Consider the following 19,621-nt stretch of genomic DNA (forward strand, 5'->3'; position numbering starts at 1 on the left):
ATAAGCACTTACCACTTCCCGTACAATACACAAACATACAACACATACGTATGGATGTATGTAAACGCAATACAAAATTTAAACTTTCCTCTAGTGCGCTAAATACGTAACCTTCAGGGGTGCAGAAAATCTACAAAAAGCTCTTTTCACTCTCGCTTTTATTTGTATGAGAGCGAAAAAGTGCATACGCTCTCTGAAAAAATCCACTCAATTTTCTCTTTCTATCTCTGCTTCACCTTCTTTTCACACGTTTCCAATTTCATACATTTCATGTACCAATTGCCGTAATATTGCAAGCAAAACAATAACAAAATATTGAAGAACGCAACAAAAACAAAAACGATGATGAAGTGTGGGTCCTACGCGGGGTATGAAAACAAAATAAATAGAGAGCACTAAACCCTATCCAATTCATTCACACACTTAGCACGAATGACATAGCTATTGCACTTACCTCTTTCTTGTGTAGCTATTTGTCTCTTTCTAATACGGCATAATAGAAGCGCGATTACAAACGTTTATCGCGCCACAAACTTTTGTGCAAGCGAAATACGACGATATCCAAAGTCTAGCGCGAAGAATCTGCTACTGCTATTGCTCTCGCTCACTACAATGTAATAAAAAAGAAAATTTTCACCCAAATGTAATTGTAAGCATACACGGCACTCGAAATCAATTCATACACAATTGCACTAATTATTCACACAGTTTTTTTCGTTTTTTCTACACTTTTTTGCACGGCAAAATTATTTATACGCACTTATAAATTTGTAAAGAAATACCATAAATCACCACACTTTAAATGTCAAATTGGACGTAAGTGCATTCGCAAGTAACGCATTGTTGACTTATCAAGTTTTTCATATTCACTTCTCACTTGCGTCTGACCACACGTGTCTTTGCGAATTAAAAGTTTTTAGCTTAATATTGACGGGACGACGGCTGGAAACAAACTGAATTTTCGTTTCAGCTCTAGCCGCTGACTGTCTTCAGCTGGTTGTGGTCAATTCGTTGCCTGCTGATTACACTTTGGCTAAAAGAAAATGGTATACTGCATTCACGCTGACACTGGGTTGTGTCAGTCATTCTCACATGTTTTCGGACCAAAATCACTGGCACAAGAAAGTATGGATAAAGATGGCTGCCGTTTCGATGTTTGCTTGTGAAAGGTGTTCAATGTGAGTGTGAGCGAAGCAGCTATATTCCTAAGTGGATTGTTCTATGGCGAATGCGCTTGTTTTATCAAGAACATATGACTTTTGGCAGAGATGTATTTCGATTTCGTTGATTAAAATTTAATTTAAAAAAATAAATTTTATAAAAATTGTTAATAAATTAAGTTTATTTAAGTACCTGAATTAAAATTAATTATATTTAAACTAGTTGACGTTATTTCACCTCATTTAGTAACTTTAAGATGTTAGTTAACATAAATAATATTCATTTCCAACCACTACTTTGAACGTTTTTATTATACTCATAGGCCTGATTAAAATACAATTTCAAACAAATTTTTAGCAATAATTTTATTATTATCTATATTTAATTTTAAAATAAATTTTTTGCATTAAATTAATTAATAAAAACTCAGGGAGAGGGTGTTTAAATTGAGTGACAATCTTATCTAAAAAAAAGTACTTATGCGATCTGGTAACGTTGCTTTACCGGTAAATTAATTTGTTATTGTGTAATTGTGAATGGTTGGTGACGAGGGAAAAGCAGAGCAGGTGAATAAAAAGGTGTACGCGAAATTCTTTATTCTGCACAAACTATACCGTTTCGTTAGTTGTTTAATCAATTAGTGCATAATAGTTATTAAAAACTGAAAATTGCGCAAACAAACATAACATAAATAAGCGTTGATATGATTTTGTGTCGCTAGTGTTGCTTGTGGTTTCTCTGTTGGTGGAACAGTCGAGAAAAAAACTTGTGTTTACAGCATATTTTAATTATTGAGACAATTAATTTCACATTGTTACAATTATGCAGAATATGGACTTGGACGTAGTTGCGGACGTGGTGTTCGTTATTGAAGCCACCGCTGTCAATGGTGCTTACATGAACGAGTTGAAGAGTAATTATATTGTACCCACTATTGAACATTTCACAAAAGGTTGGCAGGGCGATGAAGGCGAATATCTGATCTCCGAACGGCATGCCACGCAATATGGCATTGTAATATACCGTACTGCTGCTAATTTACTAGATCCTGCCGTATCCACATATGGGCCATTTGTTTGGCCGAAACAGGTGTTAGAGACAATCGAACAATTGCCATTGGTTGGTGGCGGTATGGACTCTTGTGCAAACATGTGCGAAGGACTGGCTACCGCACATTGTTGCTTCGAAGACATGAAGGAACGTCGTTCGCGTCTAATGATTGATGCTTTAAATGTACAACGACATTGTATATTAATTTGCAATAGTCCACCATATTCCACGCCCGTCATGGAATGCTGGAAGCATATGGGCAAAACAGTGGAACAATTGGCTTCTTTATTTCATGAAAGAAAAATTAACTTCTCCATAATAGCACCACGTAAAATGCCCGTGCTGTTCAAGTTGTTTATGAAAGCGGATGGTGATCAACCGGTTGCTGCCAAAAATTATGCTAAAAACATTAGACACTTGGTACTTCTGAAAGGCTATCATTTGAAAGAACGTCCGCCTAGTCCTAATGCGAATACAGTCAATGTTGGTGCTGGTGGTGTAATGCCTAATCAAATGGTTGTGCCCGTCGGTGCTGGTGGTAATCCACAAATGCAACAACAACAACAACAGCAGCAGACACAAGGTGGACCAATGCAAATCGACAACTCACAAGGACCTGTTCAAGGCTCACAAGGACCGCAGCATCCAGTTGGTAGTATGAACCAAGGCCAACAACAGCAATCTCAACAAGGTCCCGGTGGACCAGGCAACGTTTTAACACCACAGCAAATGATGCAGCAACAGCAACAGCAACAGCAGCAGCAACAACAACAACAACAACAACAACAGCAGCAGCAGCATCAACAGCAGCAACAACAACAGTTTGTCAACCAAAATCCGAATCAAAATCCGAACTTCCAGCCAAATATTAATATAAATCCTCAGAATCGTTGGATGTTCCAAGCCAACCAGCAGCAACAACCTGGCCAACCGCGTCCTCCATTTATGGGCGGATCGGGAGGTATGCCGCCCGGTATGGGACCAGGAGGTCCTATGGGTGGTCCTCAACAAGGACCCATTGGCCCTGGCCAAAACCAAAATTCGGCATTAATTTCACAGTTAAGTGCACCACCGGGTCAAAATGTTAATCCATTGTTAGCACAACAACAACAGCAAATGCGTATACAAATGTTGAATCAACAACAACAATTGCAGCAAATGCAACAACAGCAACAACTGCAACAGCAGCAACAACAACAGCAACAGCAGCAACAACAACAGCAACAGCAGCAGAATCAAAATCAACAGCAACAACAACAATCGATGAACAATGCCAGTGGGCAGGGACCCAATCAAAGTGCGCCAGGAGCAGGTCCCGGAAACATGCAACAGGCAGTTTCTTCCACTTCCGGCGGTACCAGTGGCAATGATCCCACACCTCATACACGAGATCGCGACAAGATTTGGTCCGGTGTCCTTGAGTGGAATGAGAAGAGCAAACCCGATCAACAGAAAGTAACACGCACATTACAATGCAGTGTGGCCACAAATTTCAAAGATGGCGAACCCGAAATCAAAGCCGATAATTGGCCACCAAAGCTTTTAATGCAACTTATGCCTAAGCATCTCGTGGGAAATATTGGTGGCCAGTTTTTAAAGGAATCTAAAATGGTGGTATTTAAACCAACACAATGCGAAGCGCTGGATACACTTTCCAAAGTGATGGCCACAGGTTTTGCTGGTTGCGTACATTTTACAAATCCTTCTGGGCCGGCTTGTGAAATAAAGGTCCTAATTCTGCTATACACGCAAGAGAAAAACGCCTTTCTTGGCTTTATTCCCAACAATCAAACGATGTTTGTGGAGCGTCTTCGTAAGGTTATACAACAGAAGCAAATGGGTCATGGTCAACAACAACAACAACAGCAGCAGCAGCAACAACAACACCAGCAGCAGCATCAACAACAACAGCAACAAATGCAGAATGCCATGAGTAAGTCAATAGAAATTAACTGAGGTCACTTAACCTAACCTCACACATTTTTTCCACAGATATGCAAAATAACTTGCCACCCAACGTAATGGCGCAACAACAGCAACAGCAAAAGCCAACACCAATGGATGTGCAACATCAAATGGAGCAACAGCAACAGCAGCAGCAACAACAACAACAACAGCAGCAGCAACAGCAACAAAATTACAACCAATATGCTCAGCAAATGAACATGCAAATGGGAGGACCTGGTGGTGGTCCGGGTGGCCCCATAGCAGGTGGTGGCGGTCCACCGCCGGGTGTGATCGGTATGCAGCTCTCCGATCAAATGGTTGGTGGTGGTCCAATGCAGCAGCATCAACAGCAAATGAATTTACTGCAACAACAACAACAGCAGCGCATGCCCATGATGGCTGGACCGAATGCGCAAATGCAACAAGTCTCACCACACGCTGTAGCGGCGGCGGCTGCAGCTGCGGCGGCCATGCAACAGCAGCAGCAGCAACAACAGCAACAACGCATGGTGCGTCCAATGATGAACAATAATCCTGGCTTACGAATGCTGCTGCAACAACAATCAGCGCCTGCCAATCAATTTCGACCACAAATGGGCGGCGGTGGCGGCCCAGGTGGACCGGTGGTTGGACAAATGGGTGGCGGGCCACCAAATCAAATGGGCGGCGGACCGGGTGGTGGTGTGCCAATGGGCGGTAATCGTCCATATGATGAGAGTAACTTTGATTTTATGTAATTTGACGATCAAAACGAATCGATGGAAAAATATTCAGCTAAGTATGTGAATGTCTAAGAGGAAATTATGTTAGTCGCTTACTATACTTTTGCAATTTTTGTTTAAATTATTATTTTTACATTTTAATAATAAATATTTAAATAAGCACATGTAAAGAAATCGTATGTAGATTAAATGGGTTTAATTTTTTTAAGACAATATTTAGCATAAACTCCAGTTTTATTGTATTGACCATATTGATAATATTGCCTAAACTTTTTTTATATCGTAAGCTTTACTTTCTTGAGAAAACAAATAAATACTCAAATCCGTAAACGGCATGTGCTTATGTCCTTAGATAATGAAGCTTGTGTAATGGAATTTAGCCACACCAACAGCGAAATGCCGATGCAGTGCGGTATCAAATGTCAAAACTCACGAATGATCTCCATGGCAACTACACCAACAGCTAACCACAATCAATAGAAAGTAAACAAAGTCGAAATTTAATTTTGTTGGCGAATGAAAGAAGTCCGAGAAAACAGTCAGAAGCAAATGGACAGATTGAAAAGACCAAAAATAGTTGGATAAACGAAAGAAATCGATATTTATGTGGATTTTGTAAAGAATACTAACAGAGGTCGGTTATAGTGACCTAATTCCGTTAGGTCAAACGGTAGCGCGCGGAGATGGCAAAGTCTTCAAGTGGGTACTGAAGCACTCAAAATAGCTGATATATTTACTTAATGAAAAAGTGCCAAGTCGAGAAAAGAAGTAGTAAGGGAAGTGCTGATGAGCAAGCGTGTAAGGACATGCAAGGACGCGCTGCAGTACGAGCTACAGCGGCGGAACAGCACTGGCGACTCTTGGCCGAACTAGACACGTTGAACTTGAGTGACAGCTGCTGCGAGATTTGCCACTGCGATTGCTACAGTTCACACCGCAGCAGTTTAAATACGGAAGAACTCAATTGCGGCGAGCACTTCGCGAAAATCGATAATGAGTACCAAAAAGCTGAGCTAGAGCGTGACGTAGGCAGACTAGAGCAACCAGCAGCTTCAGCATTACAACACATACAACCAATTGAAGTTACACGCTCCACCACTTCCAATGAGTCCAATATTTGTAAAAAGCGTTCGACACGTAAATCTCGTGCCGCCAGAAGAAAAAATAACACTGTAACAACAACAGCAACAAGCTGTTATTCAACGAAGCCTTCCAGTACACAAGCCACATCAACAATAACACTAAAATCCAGAAGCGCCAAAAACACACCAACCCATTCGGGGCGCACAAGTCCAATTGCCACGCCTCACTACAGCGGTGCAGTGCCAAAGCGCAACGCTGCAGTTGCGGTGAAGCGCTCCAAAAGTGTCTGTCGCCTGCCCAGCCGCAGTCCATCACCGTTAATTGCCACAACTGTTGGTGCTGCTGCCACTAAACGCGCCTCCTACTACACGCGCGATTGTAAAATCTTGCAGGAACTGCTGAGCGCGCTCAACGACGATGCGGACAACGATGCGACGTCCTCACTGCAAGTGCACGGCGTAAGCGCGCTAAAGCAAACCGAAATGACACACAGAAAATCTTTAACAACGCTCGAGCCTGCAGACATCAATACGCTGCAACAGTCGAATACACTGCCACGTTGCGCTGTCAAATCGAAGCGCAACAAGAAGACCAGCGACGAGCCACAACTGTCTTCACAAAAGGTGTGCGCCTCCATGGCCAGCCTCTGCTTGGCGCCCACAGTACGCGCCGCGTACCAACAAGTGCCGGCACACGATAAACGCATAATCAATCGCATGGCGCACAAGCGTAGCGAACGCGCCATCGCCAAGGAAAACGCCTGGTTGGCGCGCAAATACTGGGAAAATGAACGTTACGAACGCGAACTCTTCAAGTGCGCGCAAATGGAGGAGTACAAACGCGCGATACGCGACAAGCAATTTCAAGATTATCTGCTGACAAAAGCGCGCCTCAACGAGATTGCGCAACGCGATTTGTCCGAATTGCGTCGTTTGCGCGAAACGCTGCAAGAAAAAGATATGAGCACGAAACGACGACTGGACGCGCTCAAAGTTGAACGCGGCATAGCGGCGTGTCAGCGTCGCTGTGAGGAACTACGACGCGCAGAGGCGGTCGCTGTGCAGCAGGAGGAGCAACAGATAGACGAAAAGCTGCGTAAGCAAGAGATTTGTGAACGTTTAAGTGATCGCTTGCAGCGCGCCGAGCAGATACGCGCCAACATGCTAGACAGTTATCTACGCCGCCTACGCTACGACAACTACATGGAAGAGTTGGTACACGAAGAGCACTGGCGCGAAGCGCAACAGTTGGAACGGCAGCGGCTCACCCAGCTAGAGGAGCATATACAGCAGAAATGCGTGCAGTCGCAACGTTTCATTGAAGAGCGTCAACGCCGACAGGAGGCCATTGCAAAAACAGCGAAAATATCCGCGAGTCTGCGGGAGTTGGTGCGCAACTCCGTGACGCCAGAAGGTGGCATGGCTGCTGAGAGTGGCAATAGGGGTGAAGCTGTGAGCATAGCTAATACCGCATCGTTGAGTAAAGTGCTTTTAGATAGACCATTTTCAAAGCTGTCATTGCAGCCGTGATTGTTATCAATAAAATTAAGTTGTTTGTGAATAGTAACGGTACCAAAATTGTTTTAGTAACTGTACAGTTCTTCGATATAGATTTCTGTTTTTCTTTTTCAACTGTGGAGCTAAGTGGGAGAAATGCAATACTTCTTCACTTGAGTTCACTTCACTAAGGGCTTCCTGTTTCAATAATTTCTTTAATGAATTTTTAGAAAACGTTTTATTTTCAAATATTACTCCTCAGCAGCGGCGTACGAGCTGAGTGTGAACGTAAATACATGTATTTGTAAACATTTCATTCAACATAGGTGAGTACAGTGAACATTGAGTGACGCGTTTTTGTTTGCTTAAATATTAAGCATTACATAATGAATTGTAATTAAAACTATGCATGACTTGATACATAAAATAAATTTATGTAAATTATTCGAATATTTTTTAGATAAAATGAATACGTTTGCGAAATAAAATGTGTTATGGGAGTAAAATAATCAAATATTTAAAACAGCCTAACGGTTATCGACAAAATGCGTTAAGAGTCTACAACACTACGATTACAACTACTTTACTTTCTTAATTATGAGCTTATTGTTTAAAATCGTCTTATTTGGTTTCCCCACGTTGCACAATATTTTCTCCTGCACTGTTGTTGTTGTTGTTGGCAAATTAATGCTGGCACTAGTTTGTGCAACCGTCGCACCAGCGTTACACACCGCCTCCTTGCCATTGAGTATTTTCACCTTCATTCCTTTGGATTGCAGCTTTTGCAGCAGCTCCAACGTTTTGTTCTGTTGACTGGTGTTGACCACTGTTGTGACGGGCGGCTGCGTGCGTTTCACCTGCAAGCCGCGTGTCTGCAGTTTATTCAATAAATCATTGGTTTTCTGTTGCGCAGAGGCCGTGGCAGTGGGATTACTACTTGATAACGGTGCTAGTGCGGGTGGCGCTGTTTGCTTAAGAGGCGCAAGTGCTACAGCTTGTGTTGCTCCAGCGGCCGCTGTAGCGAGTGTGCGTTGTTGTGGTTTTGTTGCAGCTGGCGCTACTTTGTTGAGTGCGACGGACGCGGTTCGATTTGGTAGCGCTTTTTCACTTGCAATGCCATTCGCGTTAGCTCTTGCGTATGTGATGGGATTTTTAACCAGCAAATTGGTGTTAATCGCTTGATTTTTGCCATTCATTTGTTTAGTTATCACAAGCGGATTAGGCACAAGGCCTTTGTGTCGCACTGCTGCGTCCGTTTTAGATGCAGTTGTGTGTACCACTTTTGTTGCGGCAACTACTTTTGAACTTGTTACTGCCGTCGATTTAGCGTTATTGTGCGTTTTTATAGTCTTGCCAGCGCCTGCTGCATTTGCCGTTTCCGCAACTGTTTTACGCACTGCGGCCGTGCCGATTGTACTCTTTGGTACATCTGAACTACGCCTTATAGCTTGTTCCTGCTGTTCTTGTCGCTGGCTAGCATGCTCCATTGGTATATTTATCGTTTTGCGTCGCTTCACCACACTGCCATTGTTTAATGATATTTCTTCAGTTATTGCCGCCGTATTCGTACACAATTTGTCATTTATTACATATTTCACTGTGGTTTCATTATTGAAATGCACTTGCTTGGGTGGCATTTCAAGTTTTCGCTTCGCTGCAGGATTCAGCAAACGCACCGATTTCTGGTCGTTGCTTTGCTCGAGTTTTGTTTGTAATACTGGATTTTTCTTGGCAACAGCAGCATTATCGGACTTATTGGGAAAACGTCGCACCACAACACCGCCAGGTTTCCTTTTCGCCGCATTTTCTTTAAATTGTACATATGGACCCACCGCCTCCACGAGTTCTTTATATTCCATCGGTTTGTTGGCATTGCACGCGCCTGCTAATGATGCAGCAGATTGTGGACTAGCCACTTCAGTCTGTGCATTTGTAATATCTGTATACCAACGCGGATCGAGTAATTCTTCTTCAATTTTCATTAAATCTAAGTAGGCATCGTCGCCACCTTCCGCCGATGCTGTTGCGCTGTTAATCACCGTCTCAGTGGTAGCCAATTGCACATCCGCTGGATTATACAACAAATACTAAAAGCAAATAATCAATTTTATTATTGTAAACCAAAAAAAGCATGCACTCCCTTGTGCACTCACTGTTTTTTCTTTGCTGGTGCGCGTGACTTGTGCAGCACCGAATTTCAATCCAATCACATCTTCCTGAAATAGCCGCTGTCCGCAGGAGGTAGTCGCTAGATGCACACGAAACTCCGGCACTTCGACGAACTCTGTCTGGCACTGATTACATATTAGAAATGTACGGAAAGTCTCATCCAGTAGCACCTCACCGAAACGTATGCAACGCAACATAGCAAATTGCAAGTTTGCGCGCTTTTCCAGTCAACTATAATCGGTGTATCAAAATTTTGTTAATTTTTGTTGTAATGCCTCAGACGCGTATTGTTTATTTGGACTTTTTTGTTTAATAAACAAAAGAGCGGAGTGAACTGAAAGCGGAGCAGAGTTGTCAATTTTTATTATTGTTTTTCGAGCGACGGCTAAGCAGTGTTTTGTCATACGGTCGATAAAACAGCGCGTTTGTTTTTAAACATGTTTCGGCAACATTTATCACTGTAAACATTTGTAAAGGTGGCAATGTTGCGGATTTTAAGAGAATGTTGCTGTTTACGAGTATAATTAAATAGTGAAAATTTATACCGTTTTTTTTCTCACAAATTAACAAATCTAGCATTCCCTATGTTCCTACGATGCCTTGGCCTTTTTTTAGGGTAAGTTAATGAAGTATTTATGAAACTATAAAGCTATTTTAGATGTCAAATCAGATTTGAGGGTTTGTTGAATATCCTAGAGGGGTAAATGAAAATAAATGATACAAAAAAATAAATAAATAAATAAAATAAATAAATAAATAAAATAAATAAATAAAAATAAAATAAATAAAAAAATAAAAAAAAAATAAAAAATAAATAAAATAAAAAATAAATAAAAATAAAAAAAAAATAAAATAAATAAAAATAAAAAACAAAGTAGAAATAATATAAATATTTAATATGAAAATTATATTAATAAAATTAAAAAAGACCTTTGCGTTAATTTTCTCTAAATAAAACTGTATTTCTTTGTATTTATTCTTATACAAACACTTCAATTACACTTATTCCTATAGTAAATATATATTTATTTAGTATTAAATAAGATTTAGAATAATTCTTCCTCTGCTTTGCGCTTGCGTTTCTTCAGCTTCTGCTTCGTATCTGCCGCCTTGCCGCGCATCACATTCGCCTTCAAGCGTTTCGCCGACTTTTTGCGTTCCTGCGTCGCTGCTTTACGCTTTGCCGCACGCATTGGATCGTGTATCTTCTCCTGTGCAAGCACCTTCTTACGTTCCGCACGTCGACGCATCAATGTGGTTTGTGTGCGCGTGCGCAATTTATCATACAAATCAGAGCCAATGCGCTTGCGCAAACGACTACCAACACGCAGTGCCAATTGACGCAAGTCACTGTCGACATTCTGGTCCTCCTCGGACATCTCACGCACCAGTGCACCGAGCAGTGGTGGCGCAAGCGTTTCCAGTGTTTCCACACTGAGCAATGTAATCAGACCCTCGATTAGCGTGAATAGTGCTGAGCGCTGTGTATTGGAAAAATAATCTGGTTATAATTGCCTAATATTGCGATAGCATTTACTTACCACAACGGTGGAATGTGGCGCCTTTGTCACCTCGCGGTTAATCAGAAAGCGTATATTGCGCACCAGCCAGTACAAATTGATTTTTGTAGCCGTCGTATGCTCCTCTTTCGGTGCCAATGCTGTGTTCTCTTTTTCCTCAGCTGCGTCGTCCTCCTGTTTCTCCTGCTTCACGCTGAAAGGCACATCGCGCAGCATATTGCCAATGAACAGGAAAATCTTAACTATTTCGTCAATCATATTCTGTTGCGTGTCGCCCGGCACCACTTGGGCGCATAAATCCAACACCAACGATTTAATATCGTATACGGGATTGGTGTAAATGAAATCGAATTTCGCTGCATTGGCGTCCACGCCATTGCCATTTGTGTAGTCAGACTGCTGCTGTGCCCTGGCCAGTTGTGCGCCAACACACGCAAAATCGTAATTGCTCAAAATGAGCGCAATAATTTTGGCCGCATTGCAGCGCACCCAGGCGTGCTCATGCGCGAGCAACTTCTGTGATTCATAGGCCAGTTCATCGATCACGTGACTCAATTCGGCATTGTTGCCGCTGAGCAGCTCCACGGCGCAGTAGTCCAGCATCTTAAGCAGGCAATATTGTATTTGTATGATTTCGTGATCGATGGCGCGTTGCTGCTCCTCAGCCGTTTTGGCCATTTCCTCCTCAGTGAGCACGATTTCCTCGTATAGTTTGCCGCCTGCGGCCTTATTTTTCTGCAGAACAATATAATAAATTATTAGAACCACTTGTACTATAAAATGAATATCACTCTTTAGCTTACATTGTATTTTCGGCGTTTCTTGAGTTTCTCCTCGTCCACATCAAAGCCCAGCGCGGTCGGCGCACGCACAAATCTGCCAGCCTCACTTGGATTGTTCATTGTGAGGCGCGCAACAATTGTGGGTAGTACGAGTTTGAGACGCGGCGCAAATGATTGCTTCTCTGCGTTCAGGAAGCGCGAGCAAAGCGACGCCGCCATTTCTGCCACCGACGCTTTATTGCCCGCTTCGAAGAACAGCAGCGTCATGTCGAACAAACGCTGACGATCGGCTTTCTCCAAACGTGTGATCAGCAGCTCGATGCACTCGGCGATCGCTTTGCGGCAACCCGGATCGTCATCGTTGACCAGACGCGGACCGAGTGAAATGTAAAGGAATTCCGCACGTTTGGCAAGCATCTTCAGCGGGAACTTTTTGACCAAAGCATGTAGGAATTGTATGACCGAGAGACGACCCGAGGGCAGCGTGTAGCGCAACTGTACTGTAAAGAATTTCACGGTCTGATCGACGCGTTTCTTCAGTGGATATTCCATGATGTAGGTGACCAGTATGTTGCGCGCTTCATCGCGCACAAAGTCTGACTGCGAAACGATCGACATGTCGCCGATGCGCTTCATTATCTGATGGAATGATTCGGCCTCAACGCGTCGCGCGATGAGTGCTTTGAGTAGCGAGAAGGAAAGCGCTTGATGCTCGCCTTCGTACAGGTTTTGCTCCACATACAGCACAAGCTGTTGCAGTTGCTCTGGCGTCATCTCGTAATCGCCGCATTTGCGCAAAAGCGCCACAATGGCTTTGTACGTTGACTTCACCAGCTGCAGATTCTCGTCCTGCTTGATGGCGCCGAATGTGGAAATGTTCTTCAATATTTCGAACATACGCTCCACGACGTCGCTGAGATATTGCTGTTGCAGCGCCGGCAATTCGTACGCGTCATTCCAAATGGCGCCGAAGCATTTCAAGGCAAAAGTCACCACACGCACATGTGTGCTCTTCAGCGCATCGCGTATCAGTGGTAGTAAGGGGTTCAAGAATGGTTGATAGTCCACTTCCACTAGCTTTTTGCGCTTCAACACGATCTGCAGCAATTCCAAACCGAATTCGATGAGTATATGTGCATTGGCTTGCGCATTCGACTGCACGCGCTTGTTTACCGCGCCGGAACGAGTGCGCGGCGCCGGTTGTATGATGAAGCAGTCGGGTCGCGCACGACGCATGCGCTCTTTCTCCTGCTCGCTCAGCGCGCGCTTCTGTGTGCCCGGCAGCAGATCGGTGATGCTCTCCGAAACTGTGCCGTAGATGAATATGAGCAAGCTCTCGCGCGAAATGTGCACATTCTCCACCAAACCGCTCACGATCTTTGCAAAGCAATCCTGTATTTTCAAAGTGACTTTACGCGAGTGCGAACGCGTGAGATGCTCCTTGAACGGCATGAGCAGATCGAGCAGGCAAGTGTCCTGGATATTGCGCGCCGCTATGTGTAATACTAGGTAGCTCTTGGCGCTCGGTTTGGCTTCGGGTGTATGCGCGGCGATCTTCTCGTTCTCCTTTTCGGCGTTGATTTCACCGAAAATATCATTCAACGCTACGTCCAGCAAATTGTGCAGACAGTTTTCAATATCACTCGGCTTCAATTGTTCGCGCAGCGCATCCAACACGCCGTGCACCGTGACGGCAAGCACGTGCACTTGGAAACCGCGCGTCAACAGCGATTGCAAGTGGTCCATTAGCATTGAAAGGTAGCTGGCTCCAAGCGCGAGCATAATCTTCTTCAGTATGTCACGCGTTAGCATGCGCACCGACTTCAGTGGCGAGCGCAAGAAGGTACACACTTTCATGAAGACACCCGGTAAACTAGCTTCCATCAGCTCCTTGGGCAACTTCTGCATCAGCTTGACGAGCGCAAGAGCGATCGGCACACGCAGTATCTCCTCCTCTTCGCGCTCTGCGCTTAAGCGCTTACGATTCACCTTGTGCTTGTTGTCGTAGGAGCTCTGCTCGGTGATGGCGCGATTGAGCGTCGGTATAAGTATGCTGGTGATTGTGAGCATAACGCGTTTGGCGGCGCCAGCTGGCAGCACCAGCGCGGCGTTGAGCACGCAAATGGCGGGTGTGGCATCTTCTTGCGCTGTTGCGGTCTCAGTGTCCGCGGCGGCCAATTCAGCAGCAAGTGCGGTGTCCTCGTCCCCCTCATCGACTTCGCCTTCCTTTTCATCAGCATCTTCATCGTCTATTGTCTGTTTAGCTTCTTCTGTTTTTTCAGCGCTTTGGTTCTGCTCCTCCGCTTGCTCCGCCACTTCTTCGCTGCTCAACTTTGTGCGTAGCTGTTGCAGCGCTTGCGCATCGGCTTGCGCTTGGGTCAGATCAAAGTGGAACGCGTCGAGTATGCGCACCACAATGCGCACGCATTGGCGCTGATGCTCCTGTGTGCTGCGCAATTTGGTGAGGTAGTAGCGCAGCAGCGCGTGATACTGCTGCCAGGGCAGCAGTTGACACACAACGCCCACTGTATCGATGGCGGCATCTATAAGCGTATGCTTACCAGCGTGCTTCTCCTGCAGCAAGTAGCGCGTGGCTAGCGGCAGCACAAACTCTGTCAGCGTGCGCGTGCATAGACGACGCGTTATCGTTTGCGCGTGCGCGCAGAATTTCAGCAGTGCGCGTCCATGACGATGTGTTTGCAAGTGTGTAAGATTCTCAAAGAAATCCACCTCAGCGTCTTGTTGATCGCCCAGCGGCGACAGATCTTGCAAGACCGCATGCGTTGTGGGCGCCTGACGCGCCAACTCGCCCAGTAAGCGTATGCCCTCGTAGCGTACATTATCGTTGTTGTCGCGCACTAAGCGTCTGAGCAAATTAATGGCCACGTCGCCAACTAAATAGTCCAAATTGGGTTTATCATCTGCCGTGGCAGCAAAGCGGCGCGCAAGACGCGGTAAGAGCAGACGCAAGTGTTCGCTTGCATTGTCGCGCAAACCCATGTCCTTATCGTATTTGATGAAGTAAACGCAGTTGTAAATCACCAGCACGCCCAGCTCTATATCAACGCCATCTTCTACAGCATCCAAGAGCTGCGCGATTTCTTTAAGCGCATCCAAGCGCTTGTCGTAATCTGGTTGCTCCACCCAACGTTTGTCCCAGGCGTTCAGCATGTTGGTGAGGCGCGCTGTGCGTTGTAAGCGCGTCGCCAGTGCGGTGAGCGCCACGTCATTGCTCTGTGTAGCCTGCTTATGGCGCTTGCGTGCAATGTCCGTGACCAGCTGACACAACAATTTACGCGCGTTTACCTCTTGCGTCTGCTCGAAGAGCGGTGCTAGTTTCCTTAAGTAGCTCTCCGGCGCGTCGAGCTGCTTGATGAGATTTGCGAGTGTCGTGATAACTTGCGTGACTACTTCTTCACTGGCGTTGCGCTGCGACTTCGCAATAAGTATGGGCAGCAAAAGTTGCAATAAGCTGTCACATGTCGCCGCGTCCTCAACATGCGCCGTCAGCAGCGAAAGTATATTGAGATCGCGCTTGTCAATTGCTTGCTTGGCGGCGCGCGTGCTAAAGTTCATGCGCAGGCGTTTCAACAGTTCAGGTATATAAGGTTTCACAATATGCAAGCCATTGACTTCCAGTTGTTCGCCTTTCGATTTTTCCTCCAACAGACGCTCGACGAGCGCCATGATCGGGCGTCGTACCGCGGGCTTCGCTTTCTCATTCAGCAACAGCGCTACCACATAGTGGAAGATTATCGGTGTCTCTTGCGTAGCTAAAGCATCGGCGCGTCTCTGCGCTAAGTAGTTGAAGTGCAGCGGCTTCTCACCCCACTGTAAGAGCAGACGCAGCAGCGGCGTCGGCGTGTGTATTGCATCTTGCGGCAGCTTTTCGACAACTGGCCAAACATAGACTTCAGTCAAGCAGCGCACCTGCATTGTCTCCCACTCGAATTCGTCGATGTGCGCGAAGAAATTCACCAAACTCAGCAACGCGGCGTTGCGCACATTCTTGTAGACCACACTCATCTTCGGATGTATGAGCGCCAATTGGTCGGCGGGCAACTGCAGAACGGCATTGCAAGCACTTCCCACGAATGTCAGCAGTTTTAGCATGTAAATATGGAAGTCGCGCTTCATTAGACCACCGAACTCTTTGCGTATCAGCTCAAGCAGATTTACGATGCTTTGCAGTTTCTTCGGTGACCACGCCGCGTGTATATCGAAATCGGCCAACACTAGCGCTGGTATCTGCTCCAGCGACAAAGCAGCTTCGGTGTACTTGGCATATTTGCCAAAAGCCATCTCCAGAAACCACAAAATCTCCTCTGTGGTACATTGACCCAGAAAGCGTAGAATCAAAGATTTGCGCGCCTGTGCGCTCAACGCGCGCTGCGTGCCTTTAGTGATCATTTTGCCATACAGTATGCGCAAGAGTATTTTCATGAGCTCTGGCCGCTGTTCCGCGCTGACCGCTTCATCTAATTTGAAGTTCACTAATTCCTCCTTGAATTTCAGCTCATCGACTAGCGCGTAGAGGTGTTCCTTGTGTGGCGTCAAGGATTTCGATTTGTACCTGAGTATGCAGTCGAGCGCCGCGCGTTGCAGCTGCGCGTTCGGACCAGCCAGCAGATCCATGTAGAGCGCATACAATTCAGGTTCGCGATAAATGGAACGTGGATTCGTTTGTGCGGCAAATACGCCCAGTTTGCTTTGTAGCGTCTGTAGTATGCTTTTGGCGATGAAACCTTGTTGCTCCTTGCGTTGTTTGCCGCGACGTGCAGTTTTGCGTGGGTGTGCTGTGAAAGTAAGCGATTTATTATTATATTATACCAAGTTAGACTATAGTAACTCACCTGTTTGCTTGTCGTCCTCCTCCTCCTCCGCATCGCTATCAATATTCTCTGCCTCCGCGAGTTGTTCCTGCGCTTGAGCCGCCGCCTGCTGCGTAAGATCCCAAGTGAGTTCGCGTCTTTCCAAGCGTGCGCGATATTCTTCATTAACGAATTGCAGAAAGAGACCGACGAGATCGCGATTCTTTTGCTGCGCCATTTGTCCAAATTGCGGCAGACGCATCCACAACAGATTGCGGTAATTTAACAATTGTTGTTGTGTTTGTTTGGGTAGTTGTACCGCGGGTAGCAACTCATTTAAGATTGCGCTGTGCCAACAAGCCACATTTTCTACAGTGGCCGCGGTGGTGGTGTCCTGCGCGGCAGTTACAGTGTAGTCTATACTTTCAGCGGTCTGCTGCAGCAGCTGGTGGTAAATCGTCCAAAAGTCTGCGACGCTCATCACTTGCGCGTATGATTCGATTAATTTTTGCACTGGCTCCCAGACAAACTTGAAGTTGTGATACAACATGCCGAGCAGAAAGCGCAGTATGTGCCGCTTGTAGATATCGCGCTGTGACTCCTGCTTATCGATGGCGCGGTAGAGTTCGCCGGCCGTCTCGAGTTGTTGCAGTTGCAACAGTTGCTCACGATAATTATGCACATTGGGTTCGATGCATTCGGCGGCATATAATATCTTGTAGGGATGCGCTTGCTTTGTTTGCGTATGCAGCGTTTGTAGACAATGCGCCGCAAGCAGACGCACATCATGCGCATGTGAACTGAGTAGTGGCACCAGAAGTTCCGCTATGCGTTGGATTTCTGCGTCGGCGAATTTCGGTGCTGCACTTAGCAATTGATCTAGCGCGCCTAAAGCTTGTAGGTTAGTTGTTGCATGCGGTAGCAGCGCTTCTATGGCACGTTGCACAAAATCCGTTGCGCACTCAAATTTGAGATGTATGTGCGTCTCGAGCACGAGTGAGTATAGTGCCAATTTTTGCGCTAAGTTATTACCTTCATGCAAGCTGTCTAAAATTTGCGTCAAAATGGTGTTTAACTTTGCCTCAAGTGGCGCCTTTTCCAAGCCCGCAATATGTGGCGCTAAAATTAGCAATAAGATTTGTTCGCGCAAAACATTACTTTCCTCCAATAATTCATTTTTAGTAAATTGTAGCGTTTTTATTTTTTGTTTTAGCTTTTCAAGCGTGTTTTGTTGTTTTATGTGTAAAATATAGGGTTGCCAGGACTCCAGTTCGAAAGCATTGCCTGCCAATGAGCGCTTATGCAGCACAACGCGTGCCAGCAACTCAAATGCGGGCTCATCAAAGTGTTCCTCAAAGTTGGCAACGACAGAAGGCAGCACTAGTAGTTCGAACTGCGCATGCGCACCGACGAGTAACACAAATTGCGCATAGATATCGCGCTGACGCACGCTTAACGCTTTCTTCATTAAACGACTGGTATCTAATTGTGTCAAGTGTACGTTATTTGCCAATAACACTTTGCTAACCAATTCCACAAGCAAATGTAGCGCATCTTCTACCTTCCCTTTAGCTGGCTCTTGACCGCAGTAGTCTAGTGTCTTGAGTATAGTCGGCACCACTACATCCAATTCGCACAGGTGCTTACCATTGCGGTGCTCGGCCGCTAGTGTGAATAACGGTAGTATGTATACTAAGCGTTCCGAAGCGCCCACACCAGCTAACATTGTGTTTTGCGTTACAATGCAGAGTTTATTCCAATAGAGCGGCATGTTTTGTGGCAACAAAAAGTTGAGTAACTCTTGCACCGCCTGCTGCACAATTTCACAGAGCAGTTGCAGTTTGTCTTTGGACTTGGCGCGTTGTTCGTCAACGAGACATTCAAAAATAAACTGCAGAAAATCGCCCGCCACCGAATGGAATTGTCCTTTCACACCACGCACAATTTCAAAGAGTAAACGGCCACATCCCGCTATGCTGTCCACCTGCTCGCGCGCTACTGTGTCCAAAACGAAGTCGAGGAATTTTCGATAATCCCGCACATCACGTGCTATAAAGGAGAAACACTCCACGGCAAAGTTGGTTACATGTTCTTCGTAACGCTGTTCGTCAAGTAGCGGTAAAATGGCATGAAACACCACACCAATGTTTTTCTTCAAGTATGGTTTTAGCGCCTTGAATAAGTAAGCCAAACAAACGAGTGTCCATTCTAGCTGTTCTGCATCTTGCGTATTCAGCAGACAAATTAGACGATCGAGTACGCGCTGGAAGTATGGGTAGAAATCCTCACGCAAATCGCGCGCTAACACGTACAATAATTCCAACAAGGGCTGTAGTGATAACGTAGTGGCCGTCGAGAGACGCTCCAGTAGGAGATCTATCACAAAGTCTTTTTTATGCACCAGTTGTGGCAATGTTACCACCTTCAGACATCTGCGGCTGAATTGCCCGAACTCATCTGTTAGGTTTAACACTATCCATTTCTTCAGCGTTTGATGAAAGCTGGTTTCATTTTCTTCCTCTGGCAGTTCTTCGTTTTCATGACCAATGCGGTATAATGCCAATCGGCGTATATCAATCTCATTAACACGATCCGCAAAGGATTTGTACTGAAAACAAGTGCACGAATTTAGTATGCAGGTTGTTGGTATTTACTTGGCAAGTACTTACCCGAAAAGTGTTGGTGTTTTTTGTTTTATGCAATGTTTCCGCCATAATTATTTTGTTTTTACATGTATTCAACTGAGGCGCTTTATATTTTCAATAGCACTTTGTATTTTCTTGTTTAAAACAGCGGAGAAACACTTTAACACATTTTTAAATGAGCCAATGCAGGCAGAAGGAAAAATTAAATCTGACAGTTCTCGCACATGTTGCGGTT

The 19,621-nt window shown here is 45.2% G+C and overlaps 5 protein-coding genes across 6 annotated transcripts in view; 2 read left to right on the forward strand and 3 right to left on the reverse strand.

The window, feature by feature from the left end:
* Positions 1–1,250, reverse strand: part of LOC105211179 (7SK snRNA methylphosphate capping enzyme bin3) — a 131,571-nt gene extending 130,321 nt beyond the window's left edge. For both annotated transcript variants that reach the window (XM_054233303.1, XM_011182513.3), the window contains exon 1: positions 455–1,250. The gene's annotated coding sequence lies outside the window, so the exon portion shown is untranslated. The remainder of the gene's footprint in view (positions 1–454) is intronic.
* Positions 1,251–1,689: 439 nt separating this feature from the next.
* LOC105211177 (mediator of RNA polymerase II transcription subunit 25) lies at positions 1,690–4,929 on the forward strand. Its single transcript, XM_011182512.3, has 2 exons — positions 1,690–4,144; positions 4,204–4,929. Exons 1-2 carry the CDS (start codon positions 1,984–1,986, stop codon positions 4,893–4,895), a joined length of 2,853 nt encoding a protein of 950 aa, XP_011180814.1. The 5' UTR covers positions 1,690–1,983; the 3' UTR covers positions 4,896–4,929.
* Positions 4,930–5,070: 141 nt separating this feature from the next.
* LOC105211176 (uncharacterized) lies at positions 5,071–7,613 on the forward strand. The gene has a single exon (XM_011182510.3). It carries the CDS (start codon positions 5,621–5,623, stop codon positions 7,490–7,492), a length of 1,872 nt encoding a protein of 623 aa, XP_011180812.2. The 5' UTR covers positions 5,071–5,620; the 3' UTR covers positions 7,493–7,613.
* A 105-nt stretch (positions 7,614–7,718) lies between these two features.
* On the reverse strand, positions 7,719–10,013 carry LOC105211175 (uncharacterized). Its single transcript, XM_011182509.3, has 2 exons — positions 9,613–10,013; positions 7,719–9,546 (listed from the first exon to the last, which is right to left on the reverse strand). Exons 1-2 carry the CDS (start codon positions 9,823–9,825, stop codon positions 8,038–8,040), a joined length of 1,722 nt encoding a protein of 573 aa, XP_011180811.2. The 5' UTR covers positions 9,826–10,013; the 3' UTR covers positions 7,719–8,037.
* Positions 10,014–10,565: 552 nt separating this feature from the next.
* LOC105211174 (small subunit processome component 20 homolog) lies at positions 10,566–19,611 on the reverse strand. The gene is made up of 5 exons (XM_011182508.3): positions 19,411–19,611; positions 16,784–19,349; positions 11,952–16,726; positions 11,170–11,883; positions 10,566–11,109 (listed from the first exon to the last, which is right to left on the reverse strand). The coding sequence occupies exons 1-5, from the start codon at positions 19,453–19,455 to the stop codon at positions 10,675–10,677; spliced, it is 8,535 nt and encodes a 2,844-aa protein (XP_011180810.2). The 5' UTR covers positions 19,456–19,611; the 3' UTR covers positions 10,566–10,674.
* Positions 19,612–19,621: the final 10 nt, after the last annotated feature.

Source organism: Zeugodacus cucurbitae, chromosome 6 (genome assembly GCF_028554725.1).
Source record: "Zeugodacus cucurbitae isolate PBARC_wt_2022May chromosome 6, idZeuCucr1.2, whole genome shotgun sequence".
In the NCBI taxonomy this organism is placed as follows: Eukaryota; Metazoa; Arthropoda; class Insecta; order Diptera; family Tephritidae; genus Zeugodacus; species Zeugodacus cucurbitae.